The 19,824-nt window shown below is 37.8% G+C and overlaps 1 protein-coding gene and 1 long non-coding RNA gene across 2 annotated transcripts in view; one reads left to right on the forward strand and one right to left on the reverse strand.

Moving 5' to 3' along the window:
- LOC308408232 (Fc receptor-like protein 4) overlaps positions 1–9,484 on the reverse strand; it is a gene marked incomplete at both ends in the record, with an annotated part of 207,681 nt that extends 198,197 nt beyond the window's left edge. Inside the window, 3 exons of the mRNA XM_080900403.1 lie at positions 8,187–8,465; positions 8,622–8,888; positions 9,448–9,484. Of these exons, the coding sequence (XP_080756529.1) occupies positions 8,187–8,465; positions 8,622–8,888; positions 9,448–9,484 (583 nt within the window). The remainder of the gene's footprint in view (positions 1–8,186; positions 8,466–8,621; positions 8,889–9,447) is intronic.
- LOC308404806 lies at positions 3,924–7,179 on the forward strand. The gene is made up of 4 exons (XR_013973198.1): positions 3,924–4,257; positions 5,134–5,205; positions 5,780–5,881; positions 6,055–7,179. It is a non-coding gene; the product is annotated as an uncharacterized lncRNA (long non-coding RNA).
- Positions 9,485–19,824: the final 10,340 nt, after the last annotated feature.

The raw sequence follows: 19,824 nt of genomic DNA on the forward strand, positions 1-19,824 counted from the left end.
GCTGCCAGGCATTTTAACATGATCATTTAAAACTATTAAATGGTCAAGCAATCGGTTGTTCTGCATCAAATAAGATGCCACACAAATTATTTTTGCCACTACAAAAAATAGTTTTTGTCCACTATAAACAGAGAAGCACATCAAAAGCCCGAAAGTAAGAGGTGAATCACTCCCCCTGTTTTCCACTTGAAGACAGTATTTACATTGCAAACTGACTTTGGTTGTTTATTGGATCCCAAAACTTCCCTCCTCTTCCTAAACATCCAAATGAACTAAACTTTAACTGAACTATTTTTCTTTTCCCAGGGTGGAGTTCTTCTACAGCAGTAATGATTTTTTTAATAACTGGGTATGCAAGTTTGAATTTGTTTAGGATTTTAAAGAAGTTAACAGTATTAATAATTTTTATGTTTCTCTAAAAGTTAGAGAAATGTTTGAGTTGTTTAACTACTTGTAATATTAGAATGCAATTGTAGCTGATGGTTCACAGTAGATGTAGATGGCCTCTTTTACTCCTCTTTCAGGGTATGTGTCTTCTCAGTCCAAAATACGACCATATACATCCACAAAGGGTCTCCTTTGTCATTTGATTGCAGCTGCACAGCTGAGTCTTATTCTGCTAAAGTGGCTCTCATGTGTTGAGTCATGCCCCTGTGGAGTGGTTGCTTGGTCTCTCCTATACAAAGGTTCAATCAAATGATTGAGTTACTTTTTAGTATGGTATCAAGTTTGGCAAAAGGCTGATAACAAGCCATTCATTTGATTCAGCTCTGCAGAGGACTGGAGTTGGAGAGCCTTAATATAACAAATGGCTGATATGATGCACATAATTAGATAAATAAAACTGCTGGGCACTTATAGAAAGTAAAACAAGCAACAAAACAGTTTTAAAAAGAGGGAAAAGTAAAACAGGATTTAACAGATATCTCGAAGGAGATATTGTTGTGATTTGGTGCTATATAAATAACACTGAATTAGTTTAACTTCATTCTTTATGATAAAATATAAAGAGTTAAGTCTTGAAAATGAAGATGGACTGACCATTCAGACATTTTGCACTGCAAAGCACCAAAACTATTTTCAGTAAACAGTTCTTAATTCACCCATTTCAATCTAATCTAATAAATTGATATAATTTAAAAGAAAATTTAAAAAAAAACAGAAAAATAACAATAATTATAATTACAACTCACTATTTTGATCAATCCTTTAAATTTCTTTAAACACTGATATTGTGCTAAAGTTATGACCCACCCATCAGTTCACTATATTTTGCACTAGACAGGCCAGATTTTCAACCTACTGTAACTGCTCTCCAGGCTTTATGAAGGGGTTTGATTGATTGGGTGGCACTAAGTCCTGTTGCTCTTAAATCTGTTTTTTATCAGGAGTGGTGCAGGTGGAGCATTGTTGGTGCCTCAGCGGTCATGTCAGCGTGGGATCCGGGGGTTTCTCTGTGAATTTCACATTCCCATGGCAGTGTGCTGGGTACTTGCTCAGATCTGAAGTTTAATTTTTCGGTGTAGAAAGAAGTTTTCTTCCCACGCAGAGTGAACAGCGGACACTATTTTTTTTTTCACTTTTTAGGGAATCAAATTCAAAGTAAGGTCAGTACTTCCACGCACTCTATCCATTGTTGATCTGCACGTGTCTGTTACCACAGAGGTCGCACGCGCTTACATCATTGTCATGAGACACTCTCACAAACAAAATCGCAGTTTAGTAACGACATAACGCAGCATGCTTACAGGAAAGTAACAGTAATCAAATTACTTTATTTGCAATAGTATTATTTGCAATAGTAATAGTTGCAATACTTTACTCCTTACTTGAAAAAAGTAATCAGATTACAGTTACGCGTTACCGCCCATCTCTGGTTGTTAGGACAAACAATAGAAGTAACAATAGAAGTAAGTGTCTGTGAAGGTTCTCAGTCATCCAGGTCATCGTAGTCAAAGGAGCTTGCAAAGAAAAGCGTCTGGACTTCTTTAAAAATGCCCAAGGCGAAGCGGTCAAAAGTCTGGCTGTACTTCACAGCAAAAGATGCAAACTCAGCAGCCTGCAACAAGTGCTTTAAGCTGATACTGTGATACTGTCAAAGGAGGTAACACCTCAAATCCGATGAAACACCTGGCGACGCATAGCGTTTTTTTTTAAAAGCCCAGAAATGCGCCATATGATAGCGTGCTGCGAGACCTCACACCAAGCGCATCTACTGTGCGTGGGTTGCCTGTTATCGGACCCGGAGTTAGCAATATCCCCCAAAAACACGAAGAGGAGAGTCCTGGCCCCTAGCCCTGCCAGTGTAGCAGTAATGATGACGGATGATGATGGCAGCAGCAGCCGTTCTTCTCTGCGTGAGTAGCTTAATGTTGTTCGTGTGTAATTTACGTTGAGTAGGCTAACCACGTTATTACATTAATGCATGTAAGGTGAACTAGCAAACATCATCATAGCTACATGCGGCTGTCTTCTTGTTTGATGGCAGATACTCCCTTCACCCTGGCCAAAAAGGCTAAAATGACCAAAGGAAAAAGAGGGAAACAGCTGAACATGAGAGGTTTTGGACAAAGTTTGTGTTTTTTCCATTGTTTAAGCACTGCTTCCAGCCAAGAGTGATACCATATATGCCCCATAGCTGCAGAAAAGGCTAACGTTGTTATCTTTTTACAAAAAACCAGCTGAACATGAGAGGTTTTTGGACCAATTTTGTGTTCTCCATTCTTTAAGCACCGGTTTGAACACCGTTTAAGCACCGGCACCGTTTCAAAAGTACCGATTTGGCACCGGTATCGGATAAAACCTAAACGATACCCATCCCTACTTATTCCTCTAATACATAGCTGTAATGCCTTTTACATAGTTTCATTTTGATGCTTTTTTTCATTTTTAGACTGCAACAGTTTACTTTGGCTAGACAACTTCGTCCTGCATCATGAGAAGAAATCAACACTTACCTTCCTGTAAGAGGAAAAAAAAAATCCTGCTCATCTCGCTGTAACTTCCTGCAGATCACATTACACTTTTTTTTTTACCTTACAACATTTACACAAGACACACAAACACACACGCTCGTTCAGCTGTCTTAGTGAGGACCTTCATTGACATAATGTTTGCCCTAACCCCTTACCCTAACCATTAAAAATTAATCCCTAACCTTGACCCTTAGCCTAAACCTAACCATAACCTAATTGTAACCCTGACACTAAAACCACATTTTGAGTCTTAAAAATACCTTCAAACTTGCAGGGACGAGCATTTTGTCCCCACAATGGACTCTTGGTCCCCACAAATATAGTAGCATACCAATTTTTTGTCCTTACAAAGATGTCTAAACATGTATACACACACATGCACACACACAAACCAAATCTGCCTCCCTGTGTCATGTTTCGGCTGTGTGGCAGGCAGGAGAGGACCCAAACGCAAACTCACAGGGACAGAACTTGAACTCAAAGGCACAGCTTTAATTGCTGGAAAAATAGAACACAGGTAATACAAAACTAAACTGGGAAAGCTAATCATAAAGTATACCAGGAGCCACGGGGAGAATCACACACAGCATGAGGGAGACTACGACACTGACAAAGAGAAACACAGGGCTTAAATACACAGAGAGATAACGAGGGAATGAGACACAGAAGGAGAGCACAGCTGGGAGTAATCAGGCTGGACGAGACAAGGGAAGCATAACTAGAAATACTCACATGAGACATGGACCTTCAAAGTAAAACAGGAAACACACTGACTGAACTCTAAACATGCAAACTTAACAGCAACTGAGAAGACAGACTATAGGGACCAGAAACATGGTACAAAGAGGTCACAGTAGACACAACATTGAACACAGGGAAGCCATATTACAAAGCCAAAGAACTAAACCTATGATAACCATGACTGAAATCTACACTGTAAAAACTGTGATTGGGGTTAATTAGAATCTAATAGGAGAGTAATAGTAATTATTACTCAGTAAAAACGTGTATGAGTAGTTTTAATCAAATCTAAGCAAAATTCAACAATTTTGAGATGTTCAGTTATTTAAATTTACACAGTTTTGTTTGGGGTAAATTCAGCAATGGTTTGTTGAGTAGATTTAAAAAAAAATGTTTGAGTACTAAAAAAATTTAAGAAATCTAATAGATTTAACTGATGAAAGCATTTTCATTTTAATCATTGTACACTTCCGCCCATAATCCTTTGTGCCACGTGCAGGACACACGCGCTTCATGAGTGGACGTCTCCATTTTGTCAGAGGTAAGACTTCTTAATTTGTTCAAATATAAGACACGGTTTAAACAATAACGTATATCGGTTTTGAGTAAAGGTTTTAAACAGTATGATACGTCGAAATTTTATTAATAATCATCACTGTAATGATAGTATCGTATTTTTACACAAATGGCAGTTAGTGGACTGCTAGCACAAGGTCACTTTCCAAGCCTTCACGACTGTGTTACTGAACAGCTTTAACTAACCACATGTTTTACCGTATTAAAAAATATCAACGGTATATTCCGATGAGTTTTAACATCTTTCATCCACGTTTAAAAGTTCATGAAAAGGTTTTGCGGTCAGTTGTGAGTGATTTTGTCAGCCACAGTCAGTTTTTCGAACTCCAGTTTCCAATAATGGCGGCCGCTACTAAGTTTTAAAATTACTCTTAGTAATCTTTCTGGGTCACAAAATAAACTTTTAACATATTTTCAGGCGCGAAAGTAGCTGTGTAAACATCAAATATCTGCTCGGTTTATCAAGATATCGCATGTTTGCAAAAGTGCTTCGACGTTTTCGGAGCATCTGCTACCCACCAGCTCGACAGCTAGCCGGGAGCTCGAGGGTCACTGAAGCCGCTGAGAACGGCACAACTCCCGGCACATCATTTTCAGATCACCGCGGGGTTTCGCTACTCAGTTTAAACGTAATGTATAAGTCACTTAGACAACCTAAAAATGTTATTGTTTGGTTTTTTTCAGTGTTTTATTTGTTCGTGAGTAAATAGGTTTGGCTGAGATTAAAGTTATTAGATTAGATAAGATAAAATAAAACTTTATTAATCCCCCGGGTGGGTTCCTCCTTGGTTTTTACACAGCTGACTAAACGTCAAAAATGATAATGTTGCTTTCCTTTCAGGTAATGGAAGATCCCTCAACTTAAATTCACCTGATCAGCATGGGATTGAAGTTGCAGGCTATCATAGCCAAGGTATTTTCCACAGACATTTCAGCTTGGAATTTTATTTAAAGAATTTTTTTGTCAAATTTCATTTGCATGGTGCACAGCTCCACTAATTTGTTTGCATGTTTTTGTCAGTGCAAGAGGACGCCAGGACGTCACTGATATAATTAACAACACAATTATGGGTTTCATGTTTTAATTGTATTTTAAATACATGTCTATTCTTAGTAAAAAAAAAAAAAAAAAAAAAAAAAACACAAGTACAGGTATTGCTGGGTTTTTGTTTTGTCCCAAGAAGGAAAAACCCTTTCTGACGAACATAAACTAAATTAGATAAAAAAACTAAATGACTAAATTAATGTAATTTACTAAAACGACACATTTAAAGATTGAACCTGTCAAGCATGTTGACAATACCTTTGTGTTGACTGTCAGCACCCAGGCATGTGCATTAACATCAGCTAATTATAGCACATAATGCTCCATGTGATGATAATTTGATATTTAACAGTTTTTTTTAATACTGCCAATTCTCACAGTTTTGTCTTAATAAATGGTCACTTATCTGATGGTAATTTTTGGAATTCTTGCTCATTTTCAGTCACCAAGCAATCCTAGCAATAACATAACCAGAAATCTGGTTATTCAGTGCTTGATGGTGTACCTTGGGGAGTCCATTGATCAACTGATCAAAGAGTACAGTGTAAGTGTTGAAGTAGAAACATTATTCTGTTTTTGTTATTCATATGTGTTTGTCAAGTTTCAAATAATTTGAGGCATTATCATGTTTTATTTGTCATTCAGCTACAGGATGTGTCCAGGAAATATTTCATGTGTGCAACTACAGTCAGAAAACCCATGTGTTTGTTGTTTCAGGATGCTGATGAGGATGGTGTGTCACAAGATCTTTCTGAACAGAGGATGAAAATCTACAAAATCAAGGCTGTTGGATCTGAGGAGGATGACATTGGCATTGTGCTGGAGGGTGTGAGAGTTATGCCTGCTCTGGGCAATTTTCCAAGAGCATGCGCAATGCTGGTTGGATTGACATATGCAGTCGATCTTGCCTATCCCAAAGAGCTAAAATACACCTTGGAAGTATTCCAGAAACTTTTCCTTGAACTGGATTGTGCTAAGCTCTCACCAAAAGTGAACAGCCTCAAGAACAAGTTATTGGCTTAAACGAGGACTCTGAAAGAATGAAAGGGAAGTAAGCTCACTGAAAACCTTTGGTTTGTCTTTGTTAGATGCAGCTATCTTTTCAGTTTTTAAGTTAATTTCATCTTATTCATATCTTACCCAAATGACCTGCAATGTGTCAGGCTGTATTTGTGCTCTTCATTTTAATTTTGTTTTTTATTACCTACAAGTTTCTTAGGAATATTCTGTTTGAAAGGCAGCAAATTGGAGGAATCACTAGTGAAGCTTTTCTTTGTTTATAGTGTATGTTACTATAAAACATTGGTTTAAAACAACTTTAAAATTTAACAGAAGTGCAGTCCTGTAGCTGTAGAAATGTTACTTCCTCTTACATGTGTCTTAGATTTTCTCAGGTTAAACATCCAAATTGGGATAAAAGGTTGATTTACATTATTGATATTCCATGTACATGAGTGAAAAACCTTTGTTCTACAGTTATATTGAGTGATTCAATTTAACAAAAGATTGACAAACTAAAGTTTTTGTTTGTCAATCATAAATAAGTAACAGAGATAAAGGAAACGGTAAAGGATATTCAAATTTCAGGTTCATGTTGATATTACAGTCTAAAGATTAATTTCTTTTTTACAAAACTGGTTTACATTCATGCAGTTTATGTTGCTGTTGCTCTGTACACAAAGCTGTGTGATAAACTGTTTATGACACTAAAACAAATTTACAGCAGAGGAATGTATTTAGGAGATCAGGAGATTGTTGATGAGAATTCAGTGTATACGAGCAGAAAAATGTTATATTATAAATTACTGTGTTTTATTTTCCACAATAAAACAAATTACTGTTTTGATGTTTTCTTTGTGAAATTGATTCATTTTACTCAGAAAATAAGTAAAATTCATTTCATTTTCTCTTATTATTCAGTCATTATTTTTAAGGTTTATTTGGAAAATTATTGAATCCAATTTGAGTTTTACTGAAAAAACAAGATTTCATTTCTTTGTAATGGATATTTTAGGAAGTTTTTACTAAACCTTTGCCAGATAGTTAGTAAATTCAAAGTAATTTTTCTCAGAGACTTATTTCATATCAATTATTTTTTTTGGTAAAGTTGGGCAATTTCAACCTTCAGTTTGAGATTTTGACCCTAAATCCAACACATATTTACAGTTTAATTCTATTAATATCTACTTTTGTTTTCTATTTGAATTTAATTAACATTTTCTCTACATTTTACATAAATCTTTTGAAATTAAAATCTACTTAATTATTTCAAGTGTCACTTTGTTGCCATAACTTTTTTAAGTAACCTCTAGTCACAGTTTTTACAGTGTAGGGAAAAAAGAAACAGTACAACAAAGGACTCAAAACATACTCCATAATATAAAAAACACGAGATTTCTTCAAAATCAAACAGGAAACATGAGAGGAAGACATGGCAACATAAGACAACAGACATGAAACACATGAAGGGCAAGGGAGACTTCACAGGGGTTGAAAACACAAGGGGGAGCTAATAAGCAAATGAACACAGGAAACCTAATAAGCTTAAACATACACTATGAACATCAAAATGAACTAAAACTCAAAACACTGGGTCATAAGACCCAGGATCGTGACACCCTGCTTACAAAAAACATTTTTTATCATTATTTATATCATTATTGTACTCAGGTTATGGAGCAGCAGGTCAGCATTGCTGTCCCTATACCAGCTGAAGGTTCAGGAGACAAAGTGGTGACAAACTGCCAACTATGAGCTATCAGCTGCAGCTCTTTGTCACAATGTAACAATGTAACATCCTTTGTAGACCATTGAATTCATCCTGGGCTCACACAACAAACATGACTTACTTGATCCTGACAATGTGAAGGCTTCACTCCACTCTGTTGAAGAATATGAGTCATCTCTGCGTCGACTCTTACACATGTAGTCTCCACTGCTGGACTCAGAAACTCTGAATGTCACATCATTATTGTGTGTCCACTGTGTGGGTGTCCTGGGTCCTCTCCATCCATACTCCCACTCAGTGGTTTCACCTCCTTCCTGCACCTCACATGTCAGAGTGATCGTCTCACCTCTGAATATCTGAGGCCAGTTGGGTTGTTGTTTTACAACAACTTTATTGGAAACTGTTTACACATATTAACAGTACATAGGTTAAAACAGAGATACAAATAGAAACATGAAATCAACAGAGAAACCTTAACATTGTATGTTTGATAATCATGACTGAATGTAGTAATTTAGTTTACTGTATATTTAGTAAACTAATTTACTGAACTTACGAGTTTTCTTAATGGTGACATCATCACTTATATCAGTGTAGTAAGCTGGGTTTCCTCTTGTTCCTCTGCAGCTGTAGATTCCTCCTTGAGATACTCTGATATCTCTGTTTTGTTGATCTCTGATTTGAAGTTCAAAGGTTCTATGGGTTCGTCTGAACCACTCATATTTCCATCCATCAGAGCTCTGCACAGAGCAGGTCAGTGTCACACTGCCCCCTACTGGTATGATTGTTGTTTCTACTGTCAGTGTGGCCCTGGGTTTATCTGCTGTTATGAAAATTAAAGTAAAACAGATACATACATTTAAAAAAAAAAAAGCATATGTTAATGTCATAAAACCTGCTACTTGCAGGAAAATCTTCAAAATTCTTCTATTTTATTTAGTCAAGAAGCAACATGTTCATAAAAATTATAAATGTGTTGCAAAAATGAGCAAAACCAGAAAGTGCTTAAAACTGATGCAGTAGATTGAGATGAATCTTTACTAAATGAATAAAAAGAAGTCAATAAAATAAAGTGAAAACTGTTCAGTCACCTTGAGTGTGTCCAGTGCAGAGGAGTGTGCAGAGCACTACAATAAAGACAGAGACTTCAGACATTGTCAAACTAAACAAACCTTTCTTAGATAAACTAAACCAGCTCCACTCTGATCTAAGTCAGTCCACTAAAATCTAATCCAGTCTACAAACAAACATGTTGGTAACAAACATGAGTCCTCTGATCACATGACCTGAAATGGTACAAATGACTGATGCTCTGTTCTTCTTACTAAAACATGTTTATGGATCAGTATGAATCAAACAATAGAAGTCAGTGATGTACTCACAGAATAGGCCCAGCTCACAGAGCAAAGTGGCTCCCATCCTCACATCCAGCAGTGACACGTCTGAAAACTTCTACAACTTTCTGTAAAGACAGCGAGTGAAGCAGCAGCATAGCAGATACCAAAGAGCTGTGAAGACCACAACACTTTTTATAAGTTTTTGCTTCCTTCCTTTTACACAGACAAAGCAAGAAGATCTGACCACAACATACTGTCACATGTTTATTGTCTCCTGCTGCTGCAGAGACATGTTAGGCAGATTTTTTATGAGGAGATCACAAGTTAAAGTTAAATGTGAAGTCCTTTATTTTACACCCAGAAACACAACAAGAACAGAGCTCTGGCTGCACCTTCACATAACATAACATACTCCCTCTTGCCTCAAATACCGGGAACATTTTGGTTCTACAAGTTAATTGTTTATTTCATAATTACTTTGTGTAGTATGAATGATCCTACGGGAAGTTTTTATCAGTAGGAAAAAGTGTAAAACCTGTGAAAATATAAATAAAAGTCCAAAAAAATTTTCTACTTGCTTGTTTGTGGTGAGCAGCAGATCAAACTGAGTAAGAATTATAAATGGCTTCATGCCACATTCAGGCCAGTGACTCATTTATGCGCTCAGACACGAGCAATATCTCTGTGTTACATGCACACATTTCTGCATCTCTGCCATTTAAAGACACTTTGTACATAGTTTATTTTATGTAATATTCAATACTGAACTGTACATTTAGTCTTTTTCAAGAAGAAATTTTTTATTCAGTGTTTTCATAAAAGCCTTGTTTTTATGCATTCACTGCTAATAGGGAGAACGTATGAGGTTTAAAGCCTGGAAAAGTTTGAAACCTTTTATTCTCCACAATGGAAAATGGCTAAAATATAAAAATGCGTATCACATTATCTCCTAATTTTATAAATCCTGCATTCAGCTTTGCAGTCTCCAACATCAGTGAAATGTAGTCAGATGCTGCTCATTTTATGTGTTCACTTGTTACTTTTTCTGACACGCTTGCATTTAAATGCGGCTCCCCGTCTCTCTGCATACCTGGCCTGTACCACCGTCTTCAGAACGTCTGCCCTTCTTTCACATAATGGTGTGATCTCAGTCTTTGCATGTGATTGGCTGATTGTGTGCCCATAAAAATGAAGTTCCACCTCTTCCTGCATGTATTCTCTGCAGGACTGAAGACTCAGCTCCCACACACCGACGGGCCAGACACATGAAGCCACTGTGGATGACTGTATTTTTTTGGGATAGACTAGAACATCTTACCAGAGTTATTGGAAAGGTTTTATCGTGGCTGAGATTTTACCTGTCCGGGTGATCTCAGACTGTTAGTTTTAAAAATGATCTCTCTCAGACCTGTGCTGTGAGGCAAGGGGGGATAAATACAACAGAAAAACACTGGATAAGAAGGTTCAACATTCAGAGAGTTATTTTATTGTAGACAGAACACATGCCTCCATAAACACAGATTAGGAGAGATGGCTATCGTATAACAATATGGTGACCAAATGAAAACATCAGAGTCACTACAAAGTAATGGAGCAGTCTGGTTGCAGCTATAAATATGTTTTTTTTTTCTACTGACTGAAAGAAGCAGAAAAAATTTTTCTTCACACAATTGTTTTTTAAAAATTGAAAGTCTTTTCAAAATAAAGCACTTAGATGCCATGTCCAAAGCACTGTAATGCAAAGTTTTCAAAGCTTGAAAGTGATTTGCATCTATTATTAGCACTTTGATTTTGAGTTCATATTATTACAATATTTAATGTTATATTGCATAGGTTCTTCTTCCCACCCATAGTTACAATATTATGACCAAAAACCTTAGGGGGAAAATGAGGACAAGATCTACTGTTTTAATTACACTCTTAAAGTAAGTAAAAGTTTAATTTACTTAATAACTTAGGTTAGAATATACATCAGCTGTTATGAACTACACAAGTATAGGGTAAATAAATTTGCTGGGGAACGCAACAATCTTTAAATAATCTGTTTCCATCCATCAGCTCTACAAACCACTATAACCACTAATGTTGCAGTAAAACGACATTGGCACTTCTGCACTCAGCATCCTGTAAAGAGAGGAAAAAAACTTTTCACTGATTGTTTGTTTGTTCTTTTACTAAATTACTTTGCACAAAATGATTGGTATGTTTCGAATTAAGGTTAGCATGATAGATGCTCCCTGTACGGAGGCCTCTCGTACCCGTGTTCTCAGTGGTCTTCAACTGAGGTTGAAATACACGTTTATATTTAAGTTGGACATCAGTCACCCCTTGATCTCTCAGGATTGTTTCCAACTAAAAGAAAAATACCATCAAAGAAAAGAATTGTTTGACATACTCTCACTCACCTGGAAAAAGGGAATACATATGCAAGGATGCTCTTCATCGACTACAGCTCGGCATTTAACACCATCATCCCCTCAAAACTTGCCACGAAGCTCGTCGACCTCGGGCTGGGAAAAACAATCTGTAGATGGATTCTAAACTTCCTCACAAACAGGCCCCAGGTGGTGAGAGTTGGTAAGCATACCTCCTCACCACTCATCCTAAACACAGGTACGCCACAGGGTTGTGTGCTTAGCCCCCTCCTATATTCCCTGTTCCTAAACACGAGTCCAACATCATCATCAAGTTTGCGGATGACACAACCATCATAGGCCTCATCACAGACAATGATGAGACGGCCTATAGAGAGGAGGTGATGGCGCTGTACCAGTGGTGTCTGGAAAATAACCTGACTCTCAACATCAGCAAAACTAGAGAAATGATAGTGGACTACGGGAAACAACCAGTCAGGGAACACCAGCCCATCCACATTGTGATGGCATGCCACACATGGTAAGCTCCACACCTCACCACCCGTTGATTCACTTTAGTTTAATTTACAGTCACTACTTTAAAATAGTCTACTTATTGTTTCTTTATTAAATGTATTTATTTTTCCATCACACCTTCCAATGTTTATATGGCGTGCACACATATTAACCTTGCAAGGTCAAAGTTCTGTTTTATGTTATATTAATACATCTTTCTTTGTTTGAGTTACCTGGGGGTTGGCTTCTCCTGTCTGGTAAAAGGTGTGGCAAAGGGCTGCGAGACCTGAAGTACCACTGACAGCCTAATTGGATTGCACCACATGCTTCATTGCCTGGGGGGTGTTTCATGTTTGTTTAATTGTTTTGTGTTAGTTGGTTATATGGCAGCCATCTTGTTTTCCCCCGTGTGCAGTGCTTTAAGTGGGCCGGTACGCACCGGTACTCAGTACCGCCACCTCTCCATGCGCCCAGAACGTGCTTTTAGCGTACCGGTACTCAGTACCGCCACTTCTAAATATAGCTCTTGAGAGTACCGCCACCTCTCCATGCGCCCAGAACGTGCTTTTAGCGTACCGGTACTCTCATTTGCACATCTGTTATAATCGTTTGGCTGCGCTGCCGCTTTTCAGAGCACCCTTCACAAGCACGCTTCCTAATTCGTCCCACCGAGAGCAGAGACTACATTACCCATACACCAATGTGTTTTACAAGTGAAAAGCGCATGCGTCGCTTTTGCCGTTGTCATGTCAACAACTCAACGTGGTCCGGAGAGGGTGTGTAAAACGCGCAAACAGCTGCTCGGTTAAAATACAAAAACAATGAACACTTAATATGCTCTTCTGGCTTCAGACTCTGAGTAGTAAAAGAACAAGGTCAGAATCAGAGGACTCGCTGGCTGACACCCCACCGAGCCAGAATGATATCGCTGCAGGTCAGACGCAAGCTAATGAAAGCTGCACTAGTGCCGCAGCCGCGGACGACGGCACTTTTTGCGACGACGAGGACGAGAATGACACCATTTCTACCGATGACAACAGCCGCGTTAGCGAGCATGAGTGGCCAGAATGTTGGTCCCAAGCACAAGTCCGGTATTTCTCCACAAATTACAAGTGGCTGATCAGCAGAAATCAAAAGTTGGGTTGTAGTGTGTGTAGTCAAGTTTGTGCTCGCGTGGATATGCAGCAAGGGCAGAGAGTGTCGCAGGAGTGGAGTGGGTGCTTAATCTCGTCTTTTGGAAGGGACAAGGCTGCACAACAAAACTCACTACGAAAGAAAATAAAAGAGCACAGAGACTCAACTTATCACAAGAAAGCAGTTGAAATAAAAGAGAAGGCAACACAAAATACAATGCAAAAACACATTGAAGATATGAGAAAGGCTGACTACGCTTCAACTTGCAATGTGTTTAGAGCAGCTTATAAGATTGGCAAGCATTGTCGTCCCTTTACAGACATGCCAATAGATGTCCAGTTGCAAGTCTTAAATGGTGTCAAGATGGGCAGAGTTCTGCACTCTAATAACTCATGTGCAAATATACTGGATCACATTGCAGCTGAAATGAAAAAGAAGGTAGTCAATGACATAGTGATGAATGAAAGAAAATTGTGTGTGCTCACTGATGAATCCACTACAATAAGTGGAAAGTCTGTGCTTGTCGTGTGCCTGCGGTCAGCTATTTCCAGTGAAAATCACCAACGTCACCTTGTCATAGGCCGTGTTTTATCAGTGCGTTGGGTTGCTTCAAGTGAGAGAACAGTGAAAGCAGTATGGGAGAACTACCAAGCTCTGCAGGTACACTTTACAAGTGCTGCTGCTGATACCAGCAGGGACTCAAGAGAGAGAGCAAAATACAAAGGACTCAATGATGTTCTCACTACTGTTTCTTTTGTGGTCTTGGCATCATGTACAGTATAACGCTCTCACAGAACTCAGTGACCTCTCAAGAATGCTCCAGAGACGGGACATGACTTTGGATCAAGCCGACAGGCAGCTGGACCGACAAATCCGGGTGTTTGAGTCAATGGTATCCACACCTGGTCCCTACACACAAACTGCCATTGAAGCTGAAAAGGAGAAAATCTTCAGAAATGTATGCCTGCATGAAAATCAGAGGGTTATAAAAATCAACCATGGCCAATTTTTCCGTAGGCTGGCTGAAAATGTTAAGTGCAGGATGACTCCAACAACTTCCTCGCATGTCAGTAAAACCTCATCTGAAAAGATAGATAGTCACCTCCTCTCAGACATCAAGGTCCTCCAGTCTGACTCCTGGCCTGCATCTCTAGATATTCAATATGGGGATGCAGCGGTCAGACGTTTATGTCAGAGATTCAGAGTTGGGGAGAGGGAAAGTGTCCTAGGATTTAGGGCGTATAAAGACCTTAAAGCTTCCAAGACACCAGCAGCCCTGAAGCCGCTTCTTACAGCTGTCCGCACCATTGCAGTATCAACAAGTGAATGCGAGCGAGCTTTCAGCTCAATGAATGATACTTTGACAGATAAAAGAAACTCTCTTGACATCAAAAGGCTTTCAAATATGATTTTCCTGAAATGCAACGGACCACCCTTGGATCAGTTTAACGCACAAACATATGTGCAGACATGGCTGGCACTAGGGAGGAGAAGTGCAGCATCCACAAACTGCGAAGCCCAAAGTGAAAGGAAAGTGGAGCCCAAAACGTGCTGGAGCCTTTTCTAGGTAAAATGATTTGTACAGTATTTCTCATTTTTCATTTGGTGTACTGTGATTGTATTTTGCTGAATCTGCTTTTGTATATTTTTCAGGGGTAAAGAAATGAACCATCTTCAAGACTCAAGATTATGTTCTACTGTTCTATGGTTATTATGTTTGGGTTGCTTCAAGTGAGAGAACAGTGAAAGCAGTATGGGAGAACTACCAAGCTCTGCAGGTACACTTTACAAGTGCTGCTGCTGATACCAGCAGTGACTCAAGAGAGAGAGCAAAATACAAATTAGTTCATAATTTATTTTATGTACATTTTGTTAAAAAAAAATTTCAATACCTTTTTGCACATTTTATTTATGTTCAGTAGCTCTTTCTAGCTCAAGCAAATCCACAAACTAATAAAATGATTTATTATTTTGTATAAGGTTGTCTGTTGACTGTTGTATATAAAACCCATTCAATATAGTTGTTGTTACCTCAGGGGAGGCGGAAAAAGAATAGAGTACCGGCACCTCTTTTGGGCCACTTAAAGCACTGCCCGTGTGTGTCATTTGGTTTAGCTAAACTGGTATTTAAGTTCCCCTGTGTGTCATTTCAGCAGGTCAGTTTGTCATATGTTTGTTTGAGGCTTTAGTTTAGTCTATTGAGTTGACCTCTTTTATTGGTCTGCCTGTTTAAGTTTTGGCTTTGTTAAATATATTTTTGGGTCAATAAAACCCCTTTTTTGAATTAAAACCACCTGTGTCCTTTATGCTTTACTGCTTGGTCCCTGACACCCATCAACAGTGTCAAGGTTGAAAGGGTCAGCAGCTTCAAATTCCTTGGAGTCAACATCACGAGGACTTCTCCTGGACCCTTCACACAGACACTGCTATCAGGAAAGCTCGCCAGTGGCTTTACTTCCTGCGGAGGCTGAGGAAGTTTGACATGAACGCCAACATCACCTCAAATTTCTACAGGTGTGCAATTGAGAGCTTGCTGACGAGCTGCATTACAGTTTGGTACGGAAGCTGCTCTGCCAGCAGCCTTAAATCACTACAGAGGGTGGTGAAGGCAGCAGAGCACATCACTGACATGAGGCTTCCTGCCATTCAGGACATTTATCTTCAGCGATGCCTCTGTAAAGCACACAGCATCATCAAGGACCACAGCCGCCCAGCACATCAGCTCTTCTCCTTGTTACCATCTGGCAGACGTTACAGGAGCCTGTCTGCTCGGATTACAAGACTTAAAAACAGTTTCTACCATCAAGCCATACGACACCTCAACCACAACACTTAAACACACACAACACAGAAGCTACCCTGCAGCTTCACAAGTACTCTGTATAATCTGCACTGGTCACTCCACTCCACAAAAAAAGTGCACATCTGCCCTCCCCACACATTCCTATTTAAGATTTTCTTTATTTAATCACTAGTGTGTACATATATTTATATATACACACACACACACATATATATATATATATATATATATATATATATATATATATATATATATATATATATATATATATATATATATATATATATATTTATATTTATATATATATATATATATATATATATATATATATATATATATATATATATATATATATATATATATATATATATATATATATATATATATATATATTTATATTTATATTTATATATATATATATATTTATATATATTTAGTCAGTTAACTGAAAATCTCTTTTTTCTTTTACTGCATGTTATTAATATTTTGCTCTTACTATTTTTCTATTTATTTATTTATTTTTTTCTACTGTACCATTCTGCTGAGTGACTGTCTTCTGCTCATCAAACACATTTCATTGCGATGTTGACCCTGTGCTAACTTGCATATGACAAATAAAACTGAACTGAACTCTCCAGATTTAGCACACAGCTTCATACTTGTCTGTGTAACATTAAGATAACTATAATAATTAAACCATTTTTAAATCATCAGTTGGACTTTGAGGAGATACTTAAGTGTTGAATTTAAATATTTTTATTTAGTTTCTATTACTTTCAAAAACAAATGCACACAGACCATAATGTATTATGTATAAAAATAGAATTGACAGTCTTGCTAGACCTCAGGGATGAGTTCATGATGTCATAAATAACAAAGTGTTTCAGGTGTGCTTCACTGAAAATATTACTCTTTTTATATTTTTGACTCTACTCAAGACTTTTTGCATACTGGTATTATTTTTTTCTGTAGGTAGTTTTTGGTTGATGTTCTCTTTACTGTAATTTTATGAACTCTTGCAGTATAACCAGTTTCCCCTGGTGGACCCTTGAAGCTATGTTTGTACCTTCTGTAGGAACAGGCTGGAAGTAGTAGAGTCAGTGAGATCCACATCAGACTGCACCTTCATCTTTATGACCATCTTCTTTAGCTTGAGACCTGCAGAATACAAACACAGAAATATAATCTCAGCCATTATTTAGACTGTCTTGATGAATGCTCTTACATCCAGGAAAGGAAGAAGAAAGTTGTTTTGGTTCATCTGAGCGTTGTGTTGATTGCGATCCTTCTTATGAATATTATTATTTTTCTATCCGAGTTTTGACATCACACTTTTTCCAAGAAATGACTTATTACTTGTGTATTTCAGGAACTTACCTCCTTCACAGATAAATGTTGCTTTCTGGTTACAGTCAGCTGGTATCCAGCGTCCCTGCTGTGATCCTTCCACAGAAACGCATTTTCCACTATAACTTCCGCCTCTTTTCCAGTACCTGAAGGAGGTCTTTGTTCCATCTGACCAGTACCAGGAATCTTTAAACAGACCGAACCACACTACGTTTGTAACTGCAGCAATCGCTAAATTTTCCTGTGCTGTATGCACACATGCCAGATCAGTGTGCTTCTGCCTGCACAGATCTTGACTGTTTGGCCAGGTTTGTCCCTGTGTGTAAACCACATACTTCTTGCTGCCATCCTGCTGAACTAAAAACATACAAGGAGAGAGGAATAAAAGGAAGTTAGACATCTTTTTTCTTCCAAGAAAAGTAGAAATCAGGTAAGAGCCAGATTAACATTTAGGAGGGCCATAGTGTGGCTAAATGCCTTAAACCATTGTTATTGTTATTGATTCATATATGTGCACACATTTAAAAGAATCACACCTGGGCTGTCATTTTGTGTGCTACCCAGCTAATGATTTTTCTTTCTTTGTTTTAGATATAAGAAATATAAATTTATATTTATCTTCACCATTAAATAATTCATATCAAAATCCTGAAGGTTTTATTTCAACTTAATCACTGTATGTAATTGCATCAGTTTACATTTGCTTTAAAGATCACTGTGTCATTTACTCACTTTCATAACACACATAAGCCATGGCAAATCCACACTGAGCATCATTCCAGAGGCCGTATCATTCATCTGTCCACATGCCTCAACTCCTCCAGAGTTGCTTGGTTCACCAGGGCTCCATTGGGTGAAGCTCGTTACACCGCTGCCATCAGACCAAAGCCACCTGTTGGTCTGTCCATTGTAAAGTCCAATCCATGACGATGTCACGTCCAGTGTGTTGATCAGCTGGTTTTCATCATCCATGTTATTTATGGTTGCTAAGTCGGTGTACTTTAATCTGCAGAAGCTCTGAGCCTCATACCAGGTCAGGGATTTATTGATGAAGTGATACTGCTGAAGCACTTAAAAAAAACCCAGCAGATTAGCCTTTCTTTCTTCAATTAAAAACAGACAAACTGCATCACCAAAGAGCATCAACTTTCTCATGCATAAATACACATCTGATTACTCAAGTTAATCCTACCAACCAAAAATATATTTTGTTTCCCATCTCATAACTGTTTTATTCTAAAATACTGTTTTATTCAGTGAGTTTGTTCCAATGAATTATCTGTCTCGTGAAATCAAGAAACATGAAATAAGGAATTTAAGAAACAAGCTGGTTTTAAGAGATGAAAAAAGTCTGCAACTTTAAAATATTAATTGGTTGGCAAATCTGAGGACTATAAATACCTTGGAGTACACACTGACAATAAACTGGACTGGGCTAAAAACACCACAGCACTTTACAGGAAGGGCCAGAGTCGTCTCTATTTCTTGAGGCGACTGAGGTCCTTCAACATCTGCCAGAAAATGCTCAGGATTTTCTATGAGTCTGTTGTGGCCAGTGCGATCCTCTATGCTGTTGCATGCTGGGGGAGCAGGCTGAGGGTAGCAGATGCCAACAGACTTAATAAACTAATCCGTAAGGCCAGTAATGTTGTGGGGATGGAGCTGGACTCCCTCAAGGTGGTGTCGGAGAGGCGGATGCTGTCCAAGATAAAGACAATGTTGGATAACACCTCCCACCCACTCCATGACATGCTGGTCAGTCACAGGAGCACGTTCAGTGAGAGACTGAGATTACCGAAAAGCACCACTGAACGACACAGGAAATCATTCCTGCCTGTGGCCATCTCCCTGTACAACGCATCCACTTAACACACTGGTTACTGCTACAACTACACATGTTTCTTTTCCAGCTATTTATTAATGAGTGACTTATGTATATATATATATATATATATATATATATATATATATATATATATATATATATATATATATATATATATATATATATATATATATATATATATATATATATATATATATATATGTGTGTGTGTGTATATATATATATATATATGTGTGTGTATATATATATATATATATATATATATATATATATATATATATATATACACACACATATATATATATATATATATATATATATATATATGTGTGTGTGTGTGTGTGTATATATATGTATATATTGTACTATTCTTAGTTAGCGTATTGTCTGTCTTGTCTTAATGTTGGTTTAAAATGGAGCAC

Source organism: Rhamphochromis sp. 'chilingali' (assembly GCF_963969265.1).
Source record: "Rhamphochromis sp. 'chilingali' genome assembly, chromosome: 1".
Classification (NCBI taxonomy): Eukaryota; Metazoa; Chordata; class Actinopteri; order Cichliformes; family Cichlidae; genus Rhamphochromis; species Rhamphochromis sp. 'chilingali'.